The following is a 21450-nucleotide window of genomic DNA, read 5'->3' on the forward strand; positions in this document are numbered from 1 at the left end:
TCATAACTAAAAGGGAGAGCCAGAAGGAAACACAGAAATGAGGACTCCAAACAAACCTGAGTGATCAATGAGAGTGGGGAGGACAGCATCTAAACATACCAGTTCACTATAATACTCTATGTCCATGAGTCCCAAAGATCTGCTCCTTTACCCAAGAAAAATCTGTTAATAAAAATGCTTGATTAAATAAATAGGCTTTAAGCCTGGACTTAAACAATGAGACTGTGTCTGCGTCCCGAACATTATTTGGAAGGCTATTCCATAACTTTGGGGCTTTGTAAGAAAAAGCTAATAATACGGGGTACTGACAAGCAGCCTGCATCCTTTGATCGAAGTAGGCGTGGCGGATCATAAGACACTAGCATTTCACTCAGATACTGCGGCGCGAGACCATTTTATGCTTTATATGTCAAGAGTAGTATTTTAAAATCAATTCGAAATTTCACAGGGAGCCAATGGAGTGAAGACAATATAGGTGTGATGTGCTCATATCTTCTGGTTCTAGTGAGAACACTCGCTGCTGCATTCTGGACTAACTGAAGCTTGTATATGCACCTAGTTATACAACCAGACAGTAGGGCGTTACAATAATCCAACCTAGAGGTGATAAAAGCATGAACTAGTTTTTCTGCATTGTTTAGCAACAATATATTTCTTATCTTGGCAATATTTCTGAGGTAAAAGAATGCTATCCTGGTAATATTATCTACATGGGCTTCAAATGAAAGGCTGGGATCTATAATCACATCAAGGTCTTTTACTGTTGCACTTGATGAAACAGAAACGCCATCTAAAGTTACAGTGTGATCTAAAATCTTACTCCTAGCTTTATGTGGTCCTATGACTAGAACTTCTGGATAAAGGATAAAGCGAAATAAAGTTGATTAACATCCAATCCCTTACTGTATGTCCTGCGCCCATTGCTCAACGTTAGTAAGCTGGTTTTGCTCATCTGGTTTTGCTGGGATATATAACTGTGTTTCGTCAGCATAACAATGAAGCAAAGAAGTTGATATATAAGTTGTATAGTTATTGGATGATGTGCACATACAGTGCCTGGTATCTTGTATAGTGTCTTGTTTTATGTTGGCCTTTACTTTGAGAGAGCCACAAACAGCCGGACTCAAATTCCTTGTAAAACCTTATACTGAATTATGGTTTTAATTTTTAGGAAGGTCCCTGTGCCACATATGTCCCGAACATCAGAAGTCATAGAAAGACCCAGTGACAGGCAGATGATAGGAAATACATTTGTATTTTCAAGTTCAACAAAAAGTTTTCAGCAGACACGAGCTGTTTGGATGTCTGGATTCAGGGTAAAGAAAGTGTTGCACAATAAGGGGTATAGGAAGCTTTTCATTCACTCACTTACTCATCGTCTATACTGCTTTATTCTTTAATCAGTCACAGGGGGCCTGAATCCTGTCCCAGAAGACTTAGGGCATGAGGCGGGGCAGACCCTGGACAAAGTATCAATCAATCGCAAGGCACACACATACACACACAGTCACACACTATGGGCAATCTGGGAATGCCAATTAGCCTATTCTGCATGTCTTTGGACTGTGAGAGGAAACCTGAGTACCAGGAGGAAACCCACCTTGTACCCTAAGTCTCCTTAGTCTTGAGTCAATCGCCAGAGTCCTGTGTGTAAGGCAGTTATTGGACATTAGTTAATTTCTATCTCTCTTTCTCTCTCTCTCTCACACACACACTCACACACAAATCCGAAATTTTAGAATGTTGGAATATCCAACAGGAAAACAAACATAACTCTTTCCTCACATTTTCATTTGGACCGCCTGTTTAAAACTGGTTAAAAATCTCAAATGGCATTAGATTCTTTTTTTTTTCTTACCTAGCTATTATACCATTCAGTGGTGTTTTTATTCATTCAACTTCATATCAATGTCAAAAGAACACCATCCAATTATTGGAACTGATCCAGTATGTACTGTAGCTGCACAACTTTTCATCCAGTTCTCACCCATACCACCCCGTTGCCACATTGCATTCACTGACATCCTGTAGTGACTTGCATCAGAATTCAAACACTGATGCTTTCCAACGGACCAACGCTCACCTGTTTTAGATCTTTTATTGCAGCCCGCTCTTCACCATGCTTTCTTTAAGACGCTATAGTAGCTCTGCTTGCCTGGACCTATCATCTCGCAAGGAAGACTAGCAACTGTCAGCAAAACTGGGTGTTACAGCGAACTAACTCTGATTGTGTTTAGATTAAGAGTAGATATTATCTATCACTTCAGCAACACCCTTAAACAAACACATTGTTATTCATTTAAAAATCTGGTGATTTGTTTTCTTAGTACTCAAAACCCCTGAGCTAGCTAAAAATACACATTTGTTAGTTATTCCAAGACACTTCTGTAAGTTGCTTGGTATAATGGCATCTGTGAAGTGCCATACATGTAAATATTAATTTATTATGGATTAAATAAATAATTTACTATATGATTCTATGGACTAAAACTCCTTTATTTCCATACCAAACATTTCCCTGAAAAAGGTGATGGTAATGAAAGGGCAGTATGGCGCTCTTCAACCGCTGAAAGAAAATTGAGAAAGTTGCTGTCCAAATTATTGGGTCTCCCTGATTTGATCCATATTTTACTTACAGTAAAGATGTGTAGTTATCTATACTTTTCACACCCAGGAGCAGCCAATCGACCCTCCAATATGATTTGGATATATTTTGGAATTTATGAATACAGTTTTCTGTAACAGCAGCTCTAATCTGGTTTGTTTTTTATAATACCCTCATCTGTATGAACTTTATCTTTTTACCTTCTTGGGTCTTGTTAGTGTCAAAACCTGACATAAAAAGTGACTTTTTTGTGGCAAACCTTTGTTTTGTGCAGGTAAAATATTTATTAATCTTAATGGAGGCCAACAGAAGCAAAGCTGACTTTGGCTAGCTAAAATTTCTTAACCCACATGAAAGAGACCAGCCTGTTTTCAAAGAATGTGACATTATTTATTGTATGCATTATGATTAGAGGGGCTGGAAATTCCCTGCTTCTGTTGGTCACTGTTCTACATTTAGAGGCCCGAACACAGTAAAAAAAAAAAAAAAGACTATAAGATTCACCAGTGGAAACTTCCACTCAATTTCACAAAAGGCAGAGCAATTCTTAAATGAAAAAAGCACTATACAATCAGCCAAGTTTCGATTTGGTGCTTGAGGTTTATGCACATGCAGCACCCCCTTGGATAAGTAAGAACTATGCCTCCATAAGTATGAGAGGAAATGACATATGAATAAAAGTGAAAGGGTTGGTGGTCTGAGTAAATGCAGAAAAGTGAGGCCTTCACTGTAGGTAAGGAAAGGCCAACGGTGGGGGTTTTTACACAGAATTTATTAAAGAGGAATCAAAAAGGCCAGGTGATTTTATCTTTATTTTTCCAACAGCAATCTGGCCAACATACATGCAATGAATACATATATAATACATTAGTTTTTCAATCTGAGGACAAAAACAAATTAAATATTCTTTAAAATTTCGTATGATTAGTCTTAGATTATGTGAACTATCAAAACCGATTTTTTTTAATGTTATGAATTTTATTTTTATTAATTATTATTAGAATGTATTGTGTACCATCATTCCATTTGGAAAGTGATTTTCTTTTCATAATCTGCCATGGAGATTTTATCCTGCAGTGGTAAATACAATCCTTTAAAATGGAAAGCATGTGGTGAATTTGATAGATGCAAAACTTCCCTTAGCTATGGAAACAATTATCAACCACTGCTAGAAGACCAACTATTCACTACCCTAAGCGCTTTTCAGTGCTCAGCAGGGGAGTCCCCTCATACTTCATGTGTTGTATACCAAATAGGCATCCCTGTGGACATATTTGGAGGTTCTAAAAGAATATTCATGTATATTGTCTGGGTGGGTTTTTTAACAAACAAGAATTTGTTTGTAATGAGCGAATAGGGGTGCTCAGTTTATAGAAAGAAACATACAACGGAAGCACTTTTCACCTCAATGGCAGAAAGCCCACACATGTGCATACGCACTAATATCAGTGCCTGGAAAAACCTCAATACGAATGTGACGTGTTTTGTTTCCATACACAAACATTTACGTCTGAACTTATCAACCGAGATGATGCTCTGGTCTCACTGTCCTATTTTACTGTACATGCATCCAACGCTCATAAATAATTCTATCAGTGAGGGACTGGGTATGTGTTAATAATCTACACACTGTTGATGTAAACAACTCTGTGGTTGTGTGGCATGCAACCATAGTTAGTTGATTACCCTTCTTCCCCTAAATGGTTTTATTTTCACTCACATTTGTCCTGACGATTTAGTCATAAGAGGATTTAGGTCGGCTAGGTTGGTGTATAATACATTCCATTTCCGTATGGGAACATTTAAAGAAATGATGAATCATCTACTCTGCCATCAGAAATCGCTAAGCGGAAAATAAAATTTTATTTCCATTTATTGCTTGTGTGTTGATCGAGCCTTGATTCCCCTACTCACTCTTAATAATAACTAATTTGTAAATTTTTGCCTGATATGGGTCTAACTACATATGTGAATTATTTTAGGATTCTAAGAAAATTGACTGTATGTGGTAAATGGGTAATTCTTTCTAGTAAAGTGTCATGCTTTAACAAGCACTAGCGAACAGTAAACTTGAGAAACAGCAAATTAAATACTAATACTGTGTATAATCGACTGTGTCAGAATGACTGGATGATGACATAAAATAGTATATAGCTATACATTAAAGTAAGTTATACCACAGTGCTGCCAAATTCTTTAGTGTGATTGGTCAAAACGCACTAATTCGTTTTCTATAGTAGCCCTACATACTGACAATGGTGCTGTGTAATTTACCTCACAGATATATACTAATGCACACATACTAATAGATTAGTTTTCTATAAGAACTGCTCATTCTATAATCAGATAGAGATAAATGTTAAATATTTTTGGTAGGATTCCAAACTTTTTTGTGAGAATTGTCTGTAACAGGAAATCATCTGCACAGACAAGCTCAACAGTTTCTAGCTAGCCCATCATGTCTCTGTAAGCTCATGCAAGTGGAAGGGGCGGATAGCGCTTTCCTCTGAGCGCATTACGCTGTCCCCATCACTGCATGAGCAGCAGTTTTTACCCGACCTGGTTGATACTTGTGACTTTGATGGGAGAGAGCCCTAACAGAGAGACTGTTGGGAATTGACTGTGACCAATTTTTTTTAAGTAAGCTGTATTGTTTAATAAACATAAAAATATAAATAAATATATAAAGGTATCTAATGTTAATGACTTCATAAAACCCTGTGGGAAAACAATGCCATGTTTAGGTAGTAAGGGTAACTCTACTTTCTGTAGGGCCACATCACACCATTCAGTCTTTACCTATTGTCCCATAACAGTACTTTTTTCGAAAGTTCTAGTGTGAAAATAATTCCTCACGCTCGCAGCACAACTTTTTCATAGTCTGCATCCTGATTTATGTCTGTGCCATAAGAGTAGGAAAACTTTATTTATATGATCTGGTCATTCAGTACATTTACGTCGTTAGCTGCCACACAACGTTGCTGAGTCTAGACCTGACCAACTGAAGCAACCCTAGCTCTTAACACTGCCTCCACCGGCTTGTACAGTGGTCACTATGCACACATCACTTCATGCGCTGCTTTCTTTCGTGACACGTGACACCTATAGCTCTAAAAAAGGATCAATCTGAACTTAAAATCACATGACCTTTTTCCATTGCTCCAAAATCCAATCTTTATTTTTGTATCAAACATAAGACATGTTTTCTCACTACAAGTTGTTTTCTTAGGGCACCAAAACTGTTTAGTTCCAATCCTGAGAGTTCTCATCACATTGTGTGTGTATGGAAATGCTCTTACTTTCACAATTAAACACAGCTATGGTTTTTACTGTTGATGCAACCTCAAGTGTTTAAGTGATCTCCAGTCATGGTTTACTCCAACCACATTTCTTCCAGAAAGTTGATGGTTCAGCACTATCCTTCACAAATCAACAAATCACTATACAGTTCCGGTAATTTCAAATCTTTGACCAATAATTTGCCTTTTTTTTTTTAGGAGTGGAGATTTTTTCTTTAGTTAGTGACAATAATTCCTTGGTCTTTTTTTTACATATGGACTGAATAAATGATTTAGTTTCTTTCAACTTCCCTATTACTTAAATGATAGTGTGGACAAGCGCTAACTAAAAGTTTGTGTCTCTGCAATTTTTACTACCTATACGTTCATTACAAAATTACACTGCAGTTACAGGCTTACATCTACTGTAATATAACTGAAATCCTGATCTACGTATGCAGCTCTTTTATTATTCATCACATGTAAAGAAATAAATCGTCACACTGTACATTGACGCTTGTAATTAAGTTGAGCTATTCAAGTATTTTGCTTGTAAAAAGGTTGCATGTCACAACTACACTGATTTGGAGAACATTTTTTGTGACTAATTGAAAGCTCATCCTAGTCAGTCAACTTCAAGAATGCCGTGAACTGTAATGGTTTGGGATTAACACTCTGAAATCAGCATGAATGAAATCATACAAGAACACAAATTTTTGTAAAGTATGAATAAAGTATGAACTTTATAAAAATATAGAACACATGTACAGTAACATGCATCGGAACAGGTCATTTATATTTAATATAGTCTGATTATTTATCATTAAAGAATTGCTTAAACGTTTCCATGATCATTTTTCTAATAAAAAAAAAAAAAACAGTGTCAACGCATGGCAAAACTTTCATCTTACATATTAAAAAGGCACCTTTATATAAAAACTGGTATTTAAAATGAAGTTGACATGAAACAATAAAATACTTCACAAACTTGGCCTCTGCAGAAATCACAAACCTTCACCATAAACAAATACAGGATGGAATTTACAATATTTTTTGATAACATTATTTCTAATTTTGTCCATCTTTTTCCGAGGCTGAATCAGGTCTTCATTTTAAATTAGTCCCTGTTTTGACAGATCAGCATGTTTCTTCTCCTTTTTCTGACGATTTCTTTTTCTGAACAATAAAGACAATACATTGATGATTATTACTGGAGCTTTTCATTAATGGAGCCAGAATAGAGATCGACAGTATACAAAAGTGCATGAAGAGATGACACTTATTATAGCCTATACTGTATCCATTATAGCATTATTTCCAAAGATGATGATGATTCTTTTCTACCAAAACGTTTTTTGCCCTATTAAAGTTTCTTTCACTTTTTAAATATATTTTTTCCTAAAGTGGACTTTAAGACAATAGTTTTTAAAGCCAGGTAACATGTTCTAATAGCCATTATTCACAAATTAAAAGCTCTATGGGGTTAATGAAGATTTTCATTTGGAAGCGATCACAATTTGATTTTGACAATTACAATTCACTTTTTCTAATTAATTAACTCATTAACAATGTTTTTCTAATTCATTAACTCATTTTTTTTATTCCTTTTTTGTGATCCCAGTAAATATTGTCTAACTTAAAAAAAAATTCCAAATATGCACCCTTCATAAGGTATAGCGACTTTTAAACTACCACTTTTTTTTTACCATTAAACTGAACCTTAATCTGGGAGAGTTTAGTAATGGGAAATATGTACACACACGAACACACACACTGCATTGTCTGGTAGAAGGGCTACAGAAACAGGCTGTTTTCTTGGAAAGTATTGGAAATGAAGCAGACATAAGAATTTCCACTAATTCCAAAGACTCAACATTTGTTCGCTCATGCATGATTTACCTTTTTTGGTGAGACTTCTTCAGAAGCAGGAGTGGACACGCACAGCATCTCCTCATCTCTATGTTTTTCTTTTTTCTTCTCTGAACGTCACAATTCAAACAGACATAGAGAGGTATTCAATAAAGAGCAATTGTTTATGTACCAAAAGATTAGCATCAGTGTTTTAAATAAAATAATGTAAGTCATACTTTTTTTCTTCTGACTGCTTGGCAGTGATTCCTCTGGTGGTGTTGGTGCTGGTGCAACCTCTTCAACATTATCATCATTTTTGTTCATCTCCTTATCTTTTTTCTTTTTCTTTTTCTTCTTTGGCTCTGGATTTCCTTCCTCCGCCACTGAAGAACTTTCTTGGCCTTGATTTTCAAGTATGAGACCACTGTCTGCTTCTGAATTTTTTAATTCAGTTGATGATTTAGAGACATGTTCAGTTACTGAAGAAGGCACGTTTTCCCCAGAGCTTTCAGCCCTCTTTCTTTTCTTCTTTTTGACAAGGCTGCCAGTAGGATCTAATATTAAAGAACTGCTTTGTGTGGCCTCACCTTTTCCCCCTTCCTCCACAACTGCCTTTTTAGATGGAGAATCATCCTGTTTGGCTTCTAAAGCTTTCTTGGTTTTAGTCTTTTTAGATGGAGTTTCTGAATTGAATGGTTCTAAAACGGCAGTCGAAGCTTGAATTTCTATTTTCTCAGACGGCTTTTCGGTTCCATTTGACTTAAATAAACTTTTCTTAGCTTTCTTAGATCGTTTCTCAACTGAATCCGACTCCACAACACTTGTTGATAGGGACTCTGCCTGTTGAGGCTTGGAGTGGTTCTTCTCGAGCTGACATTCTGCAGAAGGCATGGCCACATCTTCAGCTTCTTTAAGTTCTTTAGATTTTTTAGATTTCTTAGATTTCTTAGCTTTCTTGGGGGAAGTCTGAGCCGAGTTAACATCTGAAATCTGATGTATTTTTGACTCGTCTGATGTTAGGGAGCCAGTGGCATCCTCTGTGTCTGTTTGTATAGGAATGTCCACATGAACAGGTGCCACAATTTTATCTTTTTTAGATTTATCCTTTTTAGTTTTAGTATTGCCTGTTTGTTTTGACCTGTGAGATTCGGAAAGTTCAGTTGAATCTAGATCACAGTGAGATTTTTGAACAGTGGCTTCAGGATCGGTAACCCTAGAAGGAGTTTCTAAACTTCCAGGTTTGGCATGTTTCTTTGATTTTGTTTTCTTACATGGTGTATCTATTGCATTGGGGTCTGAGTTATCATCCGTTTTCTCAGATTCTGAGATGCTATGTTTTTTTTTGCGTTTAACAGTAATTTTTTCACTCTCTGAAAATCCATTACTTACACCTGTCTTAGGGGTCATCGCTTGATCTGAAAGACTGGTAGTCATTTTACCTTCAGGACTCTTTACTTTAGGTTCTGTAAAGACGGCTGTATTAGATGAAGACTGAACTTTGTCTGATTCACAAATGCTTAAAGCTGCTGGTTTTAAGGGACTTCCAACTTTGTCAGTTTTTGTGCTGCTGCTGGTGGTGGTTTTAACTTTAGATTTCTTGGCTGAAGCTTTGTTGCTTTTTATTGTTTGGTCTTGTTTTCTTTTACGTTGTGCTGGCTTTCGCTTCTTTGTGGAACTTGCAGTAGATGTCAAAACATCCATTTTTGCAATATCAGCATCTGGCAACAAAAAAGTAAGAATATAGTATTGTATATTATATTATATACATCTGATGACTGTACTGATCAAAGTTATCAGCTGCCCTAACCTTGGACATGTCAAATAAACTTTACAGAAATTCCTCTCATCACAGACATGTACGTCATCATTTAAGAATGAAATATACGAGAGGAATTAAAATCAAACCTGGACTTTAGATCTAAGACCAGTTCAAAAAACTACATTTATTTCTCTATACAATACCCTGCTACACTACTGCACTTATTCCAGAGTTTCACTAGTGCTTGGAGACAATCGAGGTAGAATTTTTTCTTGGTACGCCGAAGCCATGATCTAACTGTCTGCTTTACGCCTGAAATACTGGTTTTCCATGAACCCCTTTTAATGACCCAAAGGTCAGGACTATACAGAGCTGTGGCAACTCAGGGCTGAGTTCCTATAATGTGTAAAGTGAAGTTTGTGAACGACTTGTGTTCCACACACGTGTGTCTCTTCCACAAGTTGGAAACAAATTATCTGTTAATCATTAAGGATCAGAGATTCCAATAGCTGAAACGTTTTCAGGATTTTGGGCTTTTTAATTAATGAATTTTGATAGCTTACATTCAGTACCCAGTTTTTTGGCATAAAAAAAACCCACCATACAGGTGCACAGAAAACATAATTACTAACTGCTGTAGTTTGTCAACCTCACCCCCTATTTGATTCATTTATAGAACAGACCACCATCTACTTAATATATATATATATATATATATATATATATATATATATTACGATTTACAGCACACACACACACACACACACACACACACACACACACACACATGGTTTTGGTATGAGTGAAACTGTAGCTACACTACATATACAGGTACCTGATACACTTGTATCACTACTACAAACACATCATAATGTCACTTCCATGCTAGTCTCATTTCTGTTTTGAGAATGGTGCACCACTGGTTGTGATGTCAGCTGAGATGTTCGCTGAGCATTATAGTACAGAGGAGAGGGGAGCTTACACACTGCATGGCAACAGATTGCAAAAGATGTACCTGAATCAGTATGCACTACTGCTCAAGAGAATTACAAAGTCAAAATACTATGTTCATAACCTGATTTGTTTTTCCTCTCTAACCTGATAACTGTAAAGCCAGTCTCTTCCATTTCTCAAAATCAAGACTGGAGTCCGAGTCTGAGTCTTCCCCTGTTGTTCGACTTGTAGAGCTCTGCTCTGTTTTCTGAATTTCCGCACCACTGGAAGTTTTACACGTCTTCATTTCAGTTCTTTTCTTTTTCTGATTTCTGGCTGCAGATGATGTCTAAAAAGATAAAGATAAAAATAATGTCTAAAAAAAGATGTGAGTAAAATAAATAAATAAACTGGACATGCTATTTACATTGTACCTGGGATTTCACCTTCTTCCCAGAACTGGTGTTGCATGCTGCACTTGTGGCTGACTCTGGTTTAGACATTGAATGAAAGAAAAACAAAAAAGACGGATAAGGTTCTTGTTATGTCTGAAGTACTAACAATAATAAAAATCAGGTCACTGGAAAAGAGATTTTTAAAATTATGATTATTGCTTTTTTTTTTGTAGGTTTTAGATCAGCATGATATCAGAAAAACAATGACGGCAAATCCTACACGGTGGTATTTTCCTACTTTTGGGGAACAAAAACAGAGATGCAAAACACACACTTGGTTACACTCAAATAGAAAGAAACCAAAAGTCACGCTAAGCAGAGTAAGACAATAATTTCAGTTTTCGTTATGTAAGCCTTCAGATTTTTCCATTTACACAAGTATCTTTAATCCTACTCGCAAACATGAAGGAACTCTACATACGATTCTATAATACTCTACATTCACCTAAACTTCTCTAATACCTGTAATAAACTTCTCTACAGCTAATTTGCTTTTGGCCTGATAACACATTGAATCAGTCAGCACAAATGGCAGAATAGTAAGTGCAAGCAGCTTTTTTTTGTCTACACAACATATTTCAACTTTTGGCACCAGAAGGGTGCTTTTCCCATCAGCATCCAGTTAGATGATTTTTGATACTGGAATTTGGGGGTGTGGCTATTAGCACGGTTTACTTTTGATTGGGGACGCATATGAGAGTCATACAAAATGTGACAAAAATAAAACAGAGACGCCCACACAAACAAGTCAAGTTCTCCAGCGACATTTCTATATTTCTTTGAATCACCTTCCATTCTCACTCCGCAGTAAATACCACAAAAGTCAAAGATAAAGGACATCAAATAACTTGTAGATAGTATCTATACGTCTGGTTTCCACTATCTTATCCCAAAAATACACAAATGTTAAACAACTGCAGAATTAGTACAAGCCATTGTCATATGTATTACCACTAACATTTTTATTTAATAGTAATTAAATTATTTTTAACCATTTTTAGACTAATACGAACCTTAATAAATCTAACACTCAAATAGTTGTGAGGGAAATTATTTATAGAGCTATATATACAGTAGGGCAACTTAGGCTTCTGTGAAAAAGAAAGTTAATCTCATATTAAATCAGAATTTAACTTTATAAAATAGGCGCACTACAGTAGCTGTTATTTGCTACATACAAGTAACAGAATTTACATGTGACTCCCAGTGCTTGGTCTGATAACCTCAAAGGAAAAGATAAATGCAAAATTCCTGATTTATCCGAGTGAGATTTTGATGTGTTTCAGAGATTCACATGAAAGTCTCTAAATCAGGCTGTGTACAACATTCTCTAGTTCTTACCACTTTGGTCACCCTCATGGTCTCTCTGCATTTTGAGTACAATTAAATTCTCATTACATGCATTTTGTAGGAAAATAAAAAAGCCAAATTTCATCACAAGAAAACTTAAGATAACTAAAGGAAGTATGAGAATAAAAACTATTGTTCAAAGTTTTACAGCAGTCAGATAAGCTACAGTAGGAGAGTACAGGGCATGTGGCGGTGTTACACTAGAGCCAAATGTCAATCTAAAGTGACACCAGACAGATCCATCACCTGAATACAAGTACAGCCAGGCAGAAATCTTGTAAAATGAGAATATCGTGTCAGTTTAATTTCTCTGTCTAATGTGCGGTATTTTCTATCCACAAATAAGAAGGAGCCTTAGATGCTGATCTTCGGGCCTGCATCTGTCAAGAACTATGATCATCACAACATACGGTTCTAAGGAATGGACAGGTTCAGTAGTTGTGGAATTGCTCGGTTGTTGAAGCCAGTTCCTGCTCTTAAGGTCGTTACCTGTCTGAGAGACGTTGGACCTCAACCCAGGTGGAGGGGATTTGCTTTAAATGCTTTACTGATGCCCTCCAAAAATTCCAACAAGGCAACCTGCCTTGATTTCTGACAGCTGTTTCACAAATTTGATATGGTCAATAGTAAGTCTGCATTGTGGTCAGATTAGAAGCTCTTCAATATTATATTTTATTTAACATAAATATTTAGTGGGGTAATACAAGCTTAGTAACATTAGCATGCTTATGAAATTTTTTAGACAAAGAGGGAGCTACCTTTTTAGAATCTCACTAGCCTACTTTATTTTGCACTAAGTTGAGTATACTGTTTCATCTTGAATCAAATGAAACAATATGCTGTATTGCTTATTGCCCCTGCCAAACATCCATGTGGCACGAAATACACATGACTAGTCAAAAGTTTGGACGTCCCTTATAATACCATGGTCATTCCTGATTTTTATTTCTTTCTACCTTGTACAACAATGCTGAGGGCATCCAAAATATGCAATAATCTCAGAACAGCTGGCTTTACTTGTGCTCTGTAAAGCCTTTATAACAGCTCTAATCTGAGGTGTTAAAAATTGGTGATTCTTGAGGCTGGTAACTCTAAATGAACTTTAGTTTACTCTAAGTTTTGGTCTTGCATTCCTGGGATTCCGGAGACATCATGTTTCATCACGGTGCTTGAAGGGTTTTGCAAATGCACTTGACTGTACACTGATCAGTCAACCATTATAATGCAAAAATTATGCCAAGGACTGTGTAGCTTCACCTTTTGCCGTCTGTAAAGCTTGGGCTCCCGTAAGCCTCTGGGAGTCTGTTGTGGTGTCTGGCACCAGAACGTTAGTGTTAATACTATTCCTTTTATCTCGCTCATGGCTTTTCTGTGAAATCAGACGAAACAAACTAGCCTTTGCTTCTGAAAAGCATGTGCCTTGAGTGCCCATGATCCTGTCACTAGTTTACTGGTGTACGATTGATAATCAATATTAATGTCTAACATTTATTTGAATGTAAATGTTTCATATAATGTACCTGAACATGTTCCTTCACTGCACTTCTGTTCCCATTTCTCACTGCAAAGATAAAATGTTAATTTTATAACATGATTTAGAAAGATTTAGTTCTAATTCCAGTCCATATGCACTGTGCAAACTCTAGAACTTAACACCACTGTATTTAATCATTCTCTTACCTCATCCATCTTTTGAATATATCATCAAGTGACACTTTCACATTCGTAGATTCTACCTGCATAGTTAGAAGAAAATTAAAGTTGGTCATTCATTAAAAGTCATTCTATATGTTTGATTGAAATAAAAATAATGATAAATTAATCTGATTGTGCAAAAATATTTTCCAATAACAAGAAACATCATGAAGCAATATGGTGGGTTAATGTTTAGCACTGTCGCCTTACACCTTCAGGGTCCAGGTTCGATTCGCGCCTCAGGTCTGTGTGCAAGGAGGTCTGCATATACTCCCTGTGCTTGGTGGGTTTGCTCCGGGTACTCCGGGTTCCTCCCACAGTCCAAAGACATGCAAATTAGACTAATTACTGTTCCCAAATTGAACGTAGTGTGTGTATGTGCAGTGCAATGGATTGGCACCCCATCCAGGGTGTACCCCGCCTTATCCCCCAAGTCTCATGGGACAGGCTCTAGACCACCCGCCACTTTGTATACAGAATAAAGCTGTATAGCCGAAAAGTGATTCTTTTTCCTTTTTTACCTTTATAAAATTACCTGCAATGTCAAATGTCTGAATCATGTCTAAAAAGAAGTCCCTTTAATAAATGTTGTTGCTGTTGTTGTTGTTAGTCTTTCGGCTGCTCCCGTTGAGGGGTCACCACAACTTGGCACAGGTTTTATGCACTTCCTGACACAACCCTCCCATTTTATCCGAGCTTGGGAACGGAACTGATCCAGTGGCTGGGGTTTGGGCTATTTCTTTAATTCGTATGCCACAAAGAATTAAAATAATAGAAATTTATATTAAAAAAATATTTTAGACATTTAGGCATTTGACCCTGCTGTGACCTCATTAATTTAGATCAGTTCCAAAATCTAACGTAAGTTTATATAAATCCTACAGACAGGAATTGCACCTTCCTGAGATTATGGCACCAAAAATATCTCAGACAGACAAACAAACAGATGAACAGACAACACAAAAACAGAATGCCTCAGCCACTTGGTTGCAGAGCCATAAAATAACATCTGTGGATTTGGTTTGGTTAAGCTTAAATAAACTAACAAACTGTTCTGTTTTTTTCCCTCTAGAGACTAAAATAAAGTTTTGAGGCAGCTGGGCAGTAGTGGGCAGTAGTGGCTCTGCAGTTAGTCACTGATATAGAAGTCTAATATCGAAGGGCTAGATTTTAAGTTTGCTTTTAAGTATGTAAATGTACACCTATTTAGCTATATGAAGTCTCATTTGCTTAAAATAAGGTATATATTTTCATGTTTAAATGCAATAAATGAATTAATATATTTAAACCCGTACAAATTGTGGTTTCTGATGTTTGAAACAAAAACCTTTTCTTAAAATATAAAGACTACTAATGAAAAATTACCTACATCGATCAGCCAAAACTTTAAAACCACCACAGCGAGACGTGAACAATGCTGATTATCTCATCACAATAGCATCCGTCAAGGTGGGGATTACATTAGGCAGCAAGTAAACAGTCATTTCTCGTTGCTGATGTGTTGAAAGCAGGAAAAATAGGCAAGTGTAAGGATCCGGCCGACACTGATGAGGGCTAAATTGTGATAAGCAAACGATTGGGTCAGAGCAACTCCAAAATGGCATATATTTTGGTGTTCTCTGTCTGCAGTGGGTGGTACCTACTAAAAGTGGTCCACAGAAAGAAAACCAGTGAAGTACCAACAGGCCCATGGGTAGTGAAGCCGCACCAATGCGTGTGGAAAGCAAAACCAACCATTTCATCCAGTTCCACAGAAGAGGTACAGTAGCATAAATTGCTGGAAAAGTATGGCTGAGTATGGGGCTGTGCAGCCGCAGACCAGTCAGAATGTCCATTTTGGCCAGTGTCCACCGCTAAAAAAAACTCCAATGGGCATCTACATTATGTGAGTCGCTTACCAGGGAGAGCGATAGACCCAGTGAAAAAAAGCAAGCCCGGTGGAGATGTGATACTCTGGAACATGTTCTGCTGCAAACTGTGTGTCCATTTAGGTGGATGTTACTTTAATACATATAGCCTACCTAAACATGAAACAAACCTACCTAAACACTGCTGCAGACCAAGAACCCCGGCATGAGGGCAACTGTATTCACTAATGTCAGTGATCTCTTTCAGCAGGATAATGTGCCCTGCCACACTGAAAAAATGGTTCACAAATAGTCTGAGCAACATGACAAAATGTTCTGTGTGTTCACCTGGCCTACAGATTTTCAATCCAGTCAAGCTTTTGTGGCATGTTCTGGACAAAAAAAAGCCCAACTCATGAAGGGCCCAACTCGTAACTTATAGGACGTCTCTGATGGCTTGGGTCACTATATCACAGTGCACCTTAAGAGGACTAGTAGAGTACCTCGAAGGGTCAGAGCTTTTTGGGTGGCACAAGGGGAACTTAAACAATATAATGCAGGTGGTTTTAACAATATAGCTAATGAATGTTTGACATTAGGATCCTAAGGTCAATTTATAAATATATTTCTCAGGAACATAAAAATAATAAGAAACATAATAATAATTACATAATAATAAACATAATAGTTAGCTGAAGGGTAAATAAACCACAGTCTGCCATAAAGTAAAAAACTTTTAGAAAATATACATTTACACCACCACCAAAAAAAAGGATAAGGGACATATTTAAATCTACCTACCGAATGCTCTTCAATATCATATGATCATATATGAAATTACAGTAATATAAAAGAACAGAAGCATTAACATTCATCTGTGACAATAAATTAATTATTTATTGATCTTCTATACTATTTATTCTGTATACAGGGGCCTCAAAGAGACTTAGGGCACAAGGTGGGGTACACCCTGGACAGGATGCCAAACTTATCACGGGCCACACATACACACACACGCACACCGGCAAGCTGGAAATACCGATTAACCTAATTTGCATGTAGGAGGAAACCCACAAAGAATAAGGAGAAGACGCACACAGAACAGAGGCGGGAATCAAACCCTCGACCTTGGGGGTTTAAGGTCACAGCGATAACCACTGTGCCCAGAACAAATTAGCTACATGTACTTGGAGGGCAGGGGGGTGGGGGGTAGCTCAGTGGTTAGGGATAGGAATACTGATCGGAAAGTCCCTGGGTCTAACACCAAAAAGGACAAGATGCCAATGCTGAGCTCAGATTCAAAAATATTTATATATAATAAAAAATTAAGGGCATTTGCCAAAATCCATAAATGCAAATACCCCGTTTTCTAAAACATGGGTTACACTACAGGTTCACACACCCCTGACCCAGCTTGACCACACCCCCTTCAACATCAAGACAGGGGATTCATTAGTTTAATTGGGGGTGTTAAAGAACTTAAATGTGCAGGAGCTGTGAGCTACATCAAATGGACTGTTTTCTGTCTTCATCTCTCTCTCTCATACACACACAAATACATACATACATACATACATACATATACATACATATACATACATACATACATGCGCGCGCATAGGCATTCACGCTTGCTTGCTAAGTTTAATGCTACTCTGCACTAGTAAAGTTTCAAAACCATGAACCCCTGGAACATCTGCACACAGTGTCCCTGCAGTCTGTGGAGCTCCAGCGCTATTACAATGAAGTACAGAGAGACTGAAAGTAAACGGCAGAGACCTGAGGAGCATGCTTTTTGAGCGCGCTGGCGGCTTTCTTGTATCCTTTCTCCTTTAAATGCCGATAAATCAGATCAGTCAGCGCATGCTCAGAAATGCCAGAGTCCTTTGAAGTCATGTTTGCAAAAAAAGCAACAAAAACACAAATTTTATCAACTTTGTCGCATTTGTATTTTTCTGTTAGCTTCTTCCTATCACCACCATGCTTGATTTCACCTTTGAACTAGTGACGCGGCGTGACGTCGTGCGAATGCGTTGCACACGTACTGCATTGCGGGAAATGTAGTTTCTCATTCCATTCTCGCTAAACTTAACGGCCTGGCCAAAAAAAAAAAAAAAAAGAGGCGCCATTACAGAGGTGTAAAATTATTGGACTGTATCACGCAAAGAAAACTAAGAAGATTTAAAGTTACTGGAACTGGGTTAAAAAACTAAACACTGTCAAAACCATTAACTATATGTTAGCAACATTTGGTGAAGATACATGGTAAAAATAAATAAATAACTGTGTTATGATCTGAGGTTGCTTTAGCTAGTTAGGTTTAGGCTCAGCAACATTATTTATATATAGATACAACATTATCTACACTGGAAGGTTCGTGTAGTCGAACCTGTGTCAGCTTTATCATCAACTTTTATCTCATACTGTAAGCGTGTTACAGATACAACCCAGCAAAGGACTATTGGCTATATCTCAAAGTAGCTATTGGAAAATGGATAGGGTATGCAAACACTGCCAATCAGGAAACTTCTGATGTACCAGGGAGTCACGAGTAACCTATAGTGTGGCATTAAAATAAAGTCAGATGACTACCTGAATGTACTGAATAATCAGGGTATCAAATCTATGATGAAACATGCATATTTCAGGACTCAAATTGTGAAACAGAATAAGCTTTACACATGAACTGGCTACTAAAGGTGATTCGATAAAATCCTTTTTTTTTTTTCAGGCATTGTAGTTGTTATATATATATATATACAGTAGATACTATAGATAGGGAAAAGTGTGTTGTGCTCTGAGTACTTAATTAAATTACATCAATTACATTATCTCTTTCAAGAGATAATGGTTAAATGTTTAAATATATTTAATCATCTATAAATTATCAATTTAAATGTCCTTTTAAACAAATGTCTGTAATGTTTTTTTAGCCATTATTATCTCTTTAATTATTTTTATCCACAGTTACCTTGACATGCTGTATTACTGCTTAAAAACAGTTATTTGTCCTTTCCTCAAAGGTTTTTAAGATTTCTTAGCCTTCTTTGTTCTGACACATTAACCTGTTTTTAAATGCTACCTAAAAATACTGAGCTGACACACACATTACTGTTATTAATTACAAAGAGATCGGAGTTTGCTGGGTATTGAATAAGATGTGGGGGCGAAAAGCCACATAAAGAAATCTCAAGTCAACAGGTTTAGAGATCTAAGCTTCCCCGTGTAGCCTTGTCTAAAAATAAAAGAAACAAGTGTGTTTGCCTTGGGGTTTGAGGTGTGTGTGTGTGTGTGTGTGTGTGCGCACACTTAAGAGGCACCTGAATCCATCTGACTTGGAATGAAATTACTGGAACATGTGGGAGATGTACATGAGTGCATATATACTCAGCAAAAAAAGAAAAGTCCTCTGACTTTCAACTGTTTTTACTTTCAGTAAACTTAATGTGTAAATATTTGTATGAACACTCAAAGAGTCAACACCATAAGGCATAAACTAAAAATTTTTCACAATGTGTCCCTGAATGAAGGAAGGCTCAAAATCAAAAGTACCAGTCAGTATCTGGTGTGGCCACCAGCTGCTTGAAGTACTGCAGTGCATCTCCTCCTCATGGACTGCCTATTGCGGACAGTCTGAGCACTGATGGAGGGATTGTGTGTTCCTGGTGTGACTCGGGCAGTTGTTGTGGCCATCCTGTACCTGTCACGCAGGTGTGATATTCGGATGTACCGATCCTGTGCAGGTGTTGTTACACGCGGTCTTCCACTGCGAGGATGATCAGGTGTCCTTCCTGTCTCCCTGTAGCGCTGTCTTAGGCGTCTCACAGTGCGGACATGGCAATTTATTGCCCTAGCCACATCAGCAGTCCTCATGCCTCCCTGCAGCATGCCTAATGCACGTTCACGCAGATGAGCAGGGACCCTGGGCATCTTTCTTTGGGTGTTTTTCACAGTCGGTAGTTTAGTGTCCTGCGTTTTTAGAACTGTGACCTTAAATGCCTACTTTCTGTAAGCTGTTAAACAGGTGCAAGTTAATTAATTGATTATGGTTTAATTAAACATGCATAAAAAACATTGTTTAAACCCTTTACAATGAAGATCTGTGAAGTTATTTGGATTTTTACAACATTATTGTTGAAATACACAGTCCTGAAAAAGGGACGTTTCTTTTTTTGCTGAGTATATATAGTGTAAGAGCAAAAACGTATAAAAGAAATGAAAGAAACAAAATGTTATATAATTTAATACAATTGTAATTGTTTCTTTGCAGTATAAGCATTCAGCACTGTACAGTGCAGTGAAAAAGTATTTGCCCCTTCCTGATCAAACTAATTTTACAATCAAACAGATAACTGAGTAAATACAAATTGCAGTTTTTAAATGATAATTAAATTTTTTTAAAAAGCTGTCCAAACCTCCCTGGCCCTATGTAAAACAAATAATTGCCCCCAATTTAAATGCCACCAGCAATTAAGCATTTGTGTTAACTGCCAATGAGCCTTTCACATAGCTGTAGAGGAATTTTGGCCCAGTCATATTCGCGGAATTGTTTTAATTTAGCCGCATTAAAGTTTTTTTTTACGGCATGAACGGCCCGAGCAGGCCCCATAGGCACATATTAAGGTCATGCCACAGCATCTCAATTAGATTTAAGACCAGACTTTGTCTAGCTCACTCCAAAACCTTGCTTTTGTTTTTTTTTTCTATTCAGAGATGGACTTGCTGGTATGTTTCAGATCATTGCCCCGCTCGAGCTTGAGGTCACAAAATACTTCTTGGTATAATTTTCTTTTGAAATGAAACGCTGAGTTAGTTTTACACCAAATGTTTGATTATTCCAGTCACTTAGGTGTGACAAATATTTTTTAACAGGACTTAATTCTGATTTTTAACAAGAACAGTTTACAAAAAAAAAAAATCACACATTTAGGGCATTTAAGTCAATGCCCTAAATTTAGGGCAAAAATGTCAAAGAGAGAGAGAGAGAGAGAAAGAGAGGGAGTTTCACATTTCAACAGCATTGGTAAAGAAAAATCCACCCCGAAGAAGATTTTGAGTCCAACGGTACATTCAAAACAGTGTTTATTATGGCACAGAGAAAAATATAGTCTCAGTGAATCCGATACAAGAGCAATTCAAGTAACCCTAATCTAAGTTGGAGGGATATACATGGTGGCCCAAAAGTCTGGACCCCTAGGCACTGTTCCTTATATGAGCTATAAGAAAATATCTTAACATGTAACATCGGTTCTAAAACATTAGGAAACTTAAGCATTGTATTCAGTGTATACACAGGAATGAAGTCAAAGGTTGTCAATTTAAGTATTTGCCATGTAATTTATGTCTACCTGACATACATTGGCCACCCTGTATATTTTATTGGTAAATGATTATCACATGAATCTAGATGCTTAAATGCTTAAAAACATCTGCATCCAGTCTTATGGGCCACGTAGTATATCTCCTGTGTAAAAAATAAATAAATTGAGAAATTAAAACAAGGTTACATGAGGTTACTGGAGTGCAGGTGCGACATAAATATGACTTATTCTAGGTTATCCTTGGAGACCAAAAAAACAGAAACTCAAACCTTGATAATGTGATTGCAGAAAATGTGACGCATTACATCACTGCAACATAAAAAAAATGTACTGAAGAACAAATCATGAAATAAATA

General features: G+C 37.0%; 1 protein-coding gene across 1 annotated transcript; it reads right to left on the reverse strand.

The window, feature by feature from the left end:
• Positions 1-3261: 3261 nt before the first annotated feature.
• Positions 3262-17760, reverse strand: tcof1 (treacle ribosome biogenesis factor 1). Its single transcript, XM_053491143.1, has 8 exons — positions 17553-17760; positions 13912-13967; positions 13752-13792; positions 10861-10916; positions 10592-10775; positions 7971-9452; positions 7783-7862; positions 3262-7059 (listed from the first exon to the last, which is right to left on the reverse strand). Exons 1-8 carry the CDS (start codon positions 17667-17669, stop codon positions 7021-7023), a joined length of 2055 nt encoding a protein of 684 aa, XP_053347118.1. The 5' UTR covers positions 17670-17760; the 3' UTR covers positions 3262-7020.
• Between the last annotated feature and the right edge of the window lie 3690 nt (positions 17761-21450).

This window comes from Clarias gariepinus, chromosome 2, assembly GCF_024256425.1.
Source record: "Clarias gariepinus isolate MV-2021 ecotype Netherlands chromosome 2, CGAR_prim_01v2, whole genome shotgun sequence".
Lineage (NCBI taxonomy): Eukaryota > Metazoa > Chordata > Actinopteri > Siluriformes > Clariidae > Clarias > Clarias gariepinus.

What these genes read in the sequence shown, in the direction of transcription:
- tcof1 (XM_053491143.1), bottom strand. Translation starts at nt 17,669, where the DNA reads ATGACTTCAAAGGACTCTGGCATTTCTGAGCATGCGCTGACTGATCTG. An exon ending in ATATTCAAAAGATGGATGAG is followed by an intron (nt 13,793 to 13,911) that starts GTAAGAGAATGA and finishes TTATCTTTGCAG; the next exon opens with TGAGAAATGGGAACAGAAGT. An exon ending in GGAAGAAGGTGAAATCCCAG is followed by an intron (nt 10,776 to 10,860) that starts GTACAATGTAAA and finishes TTATCTTTTTAG; the next exon opens with ACATCATCTGCAGCCAGAAA.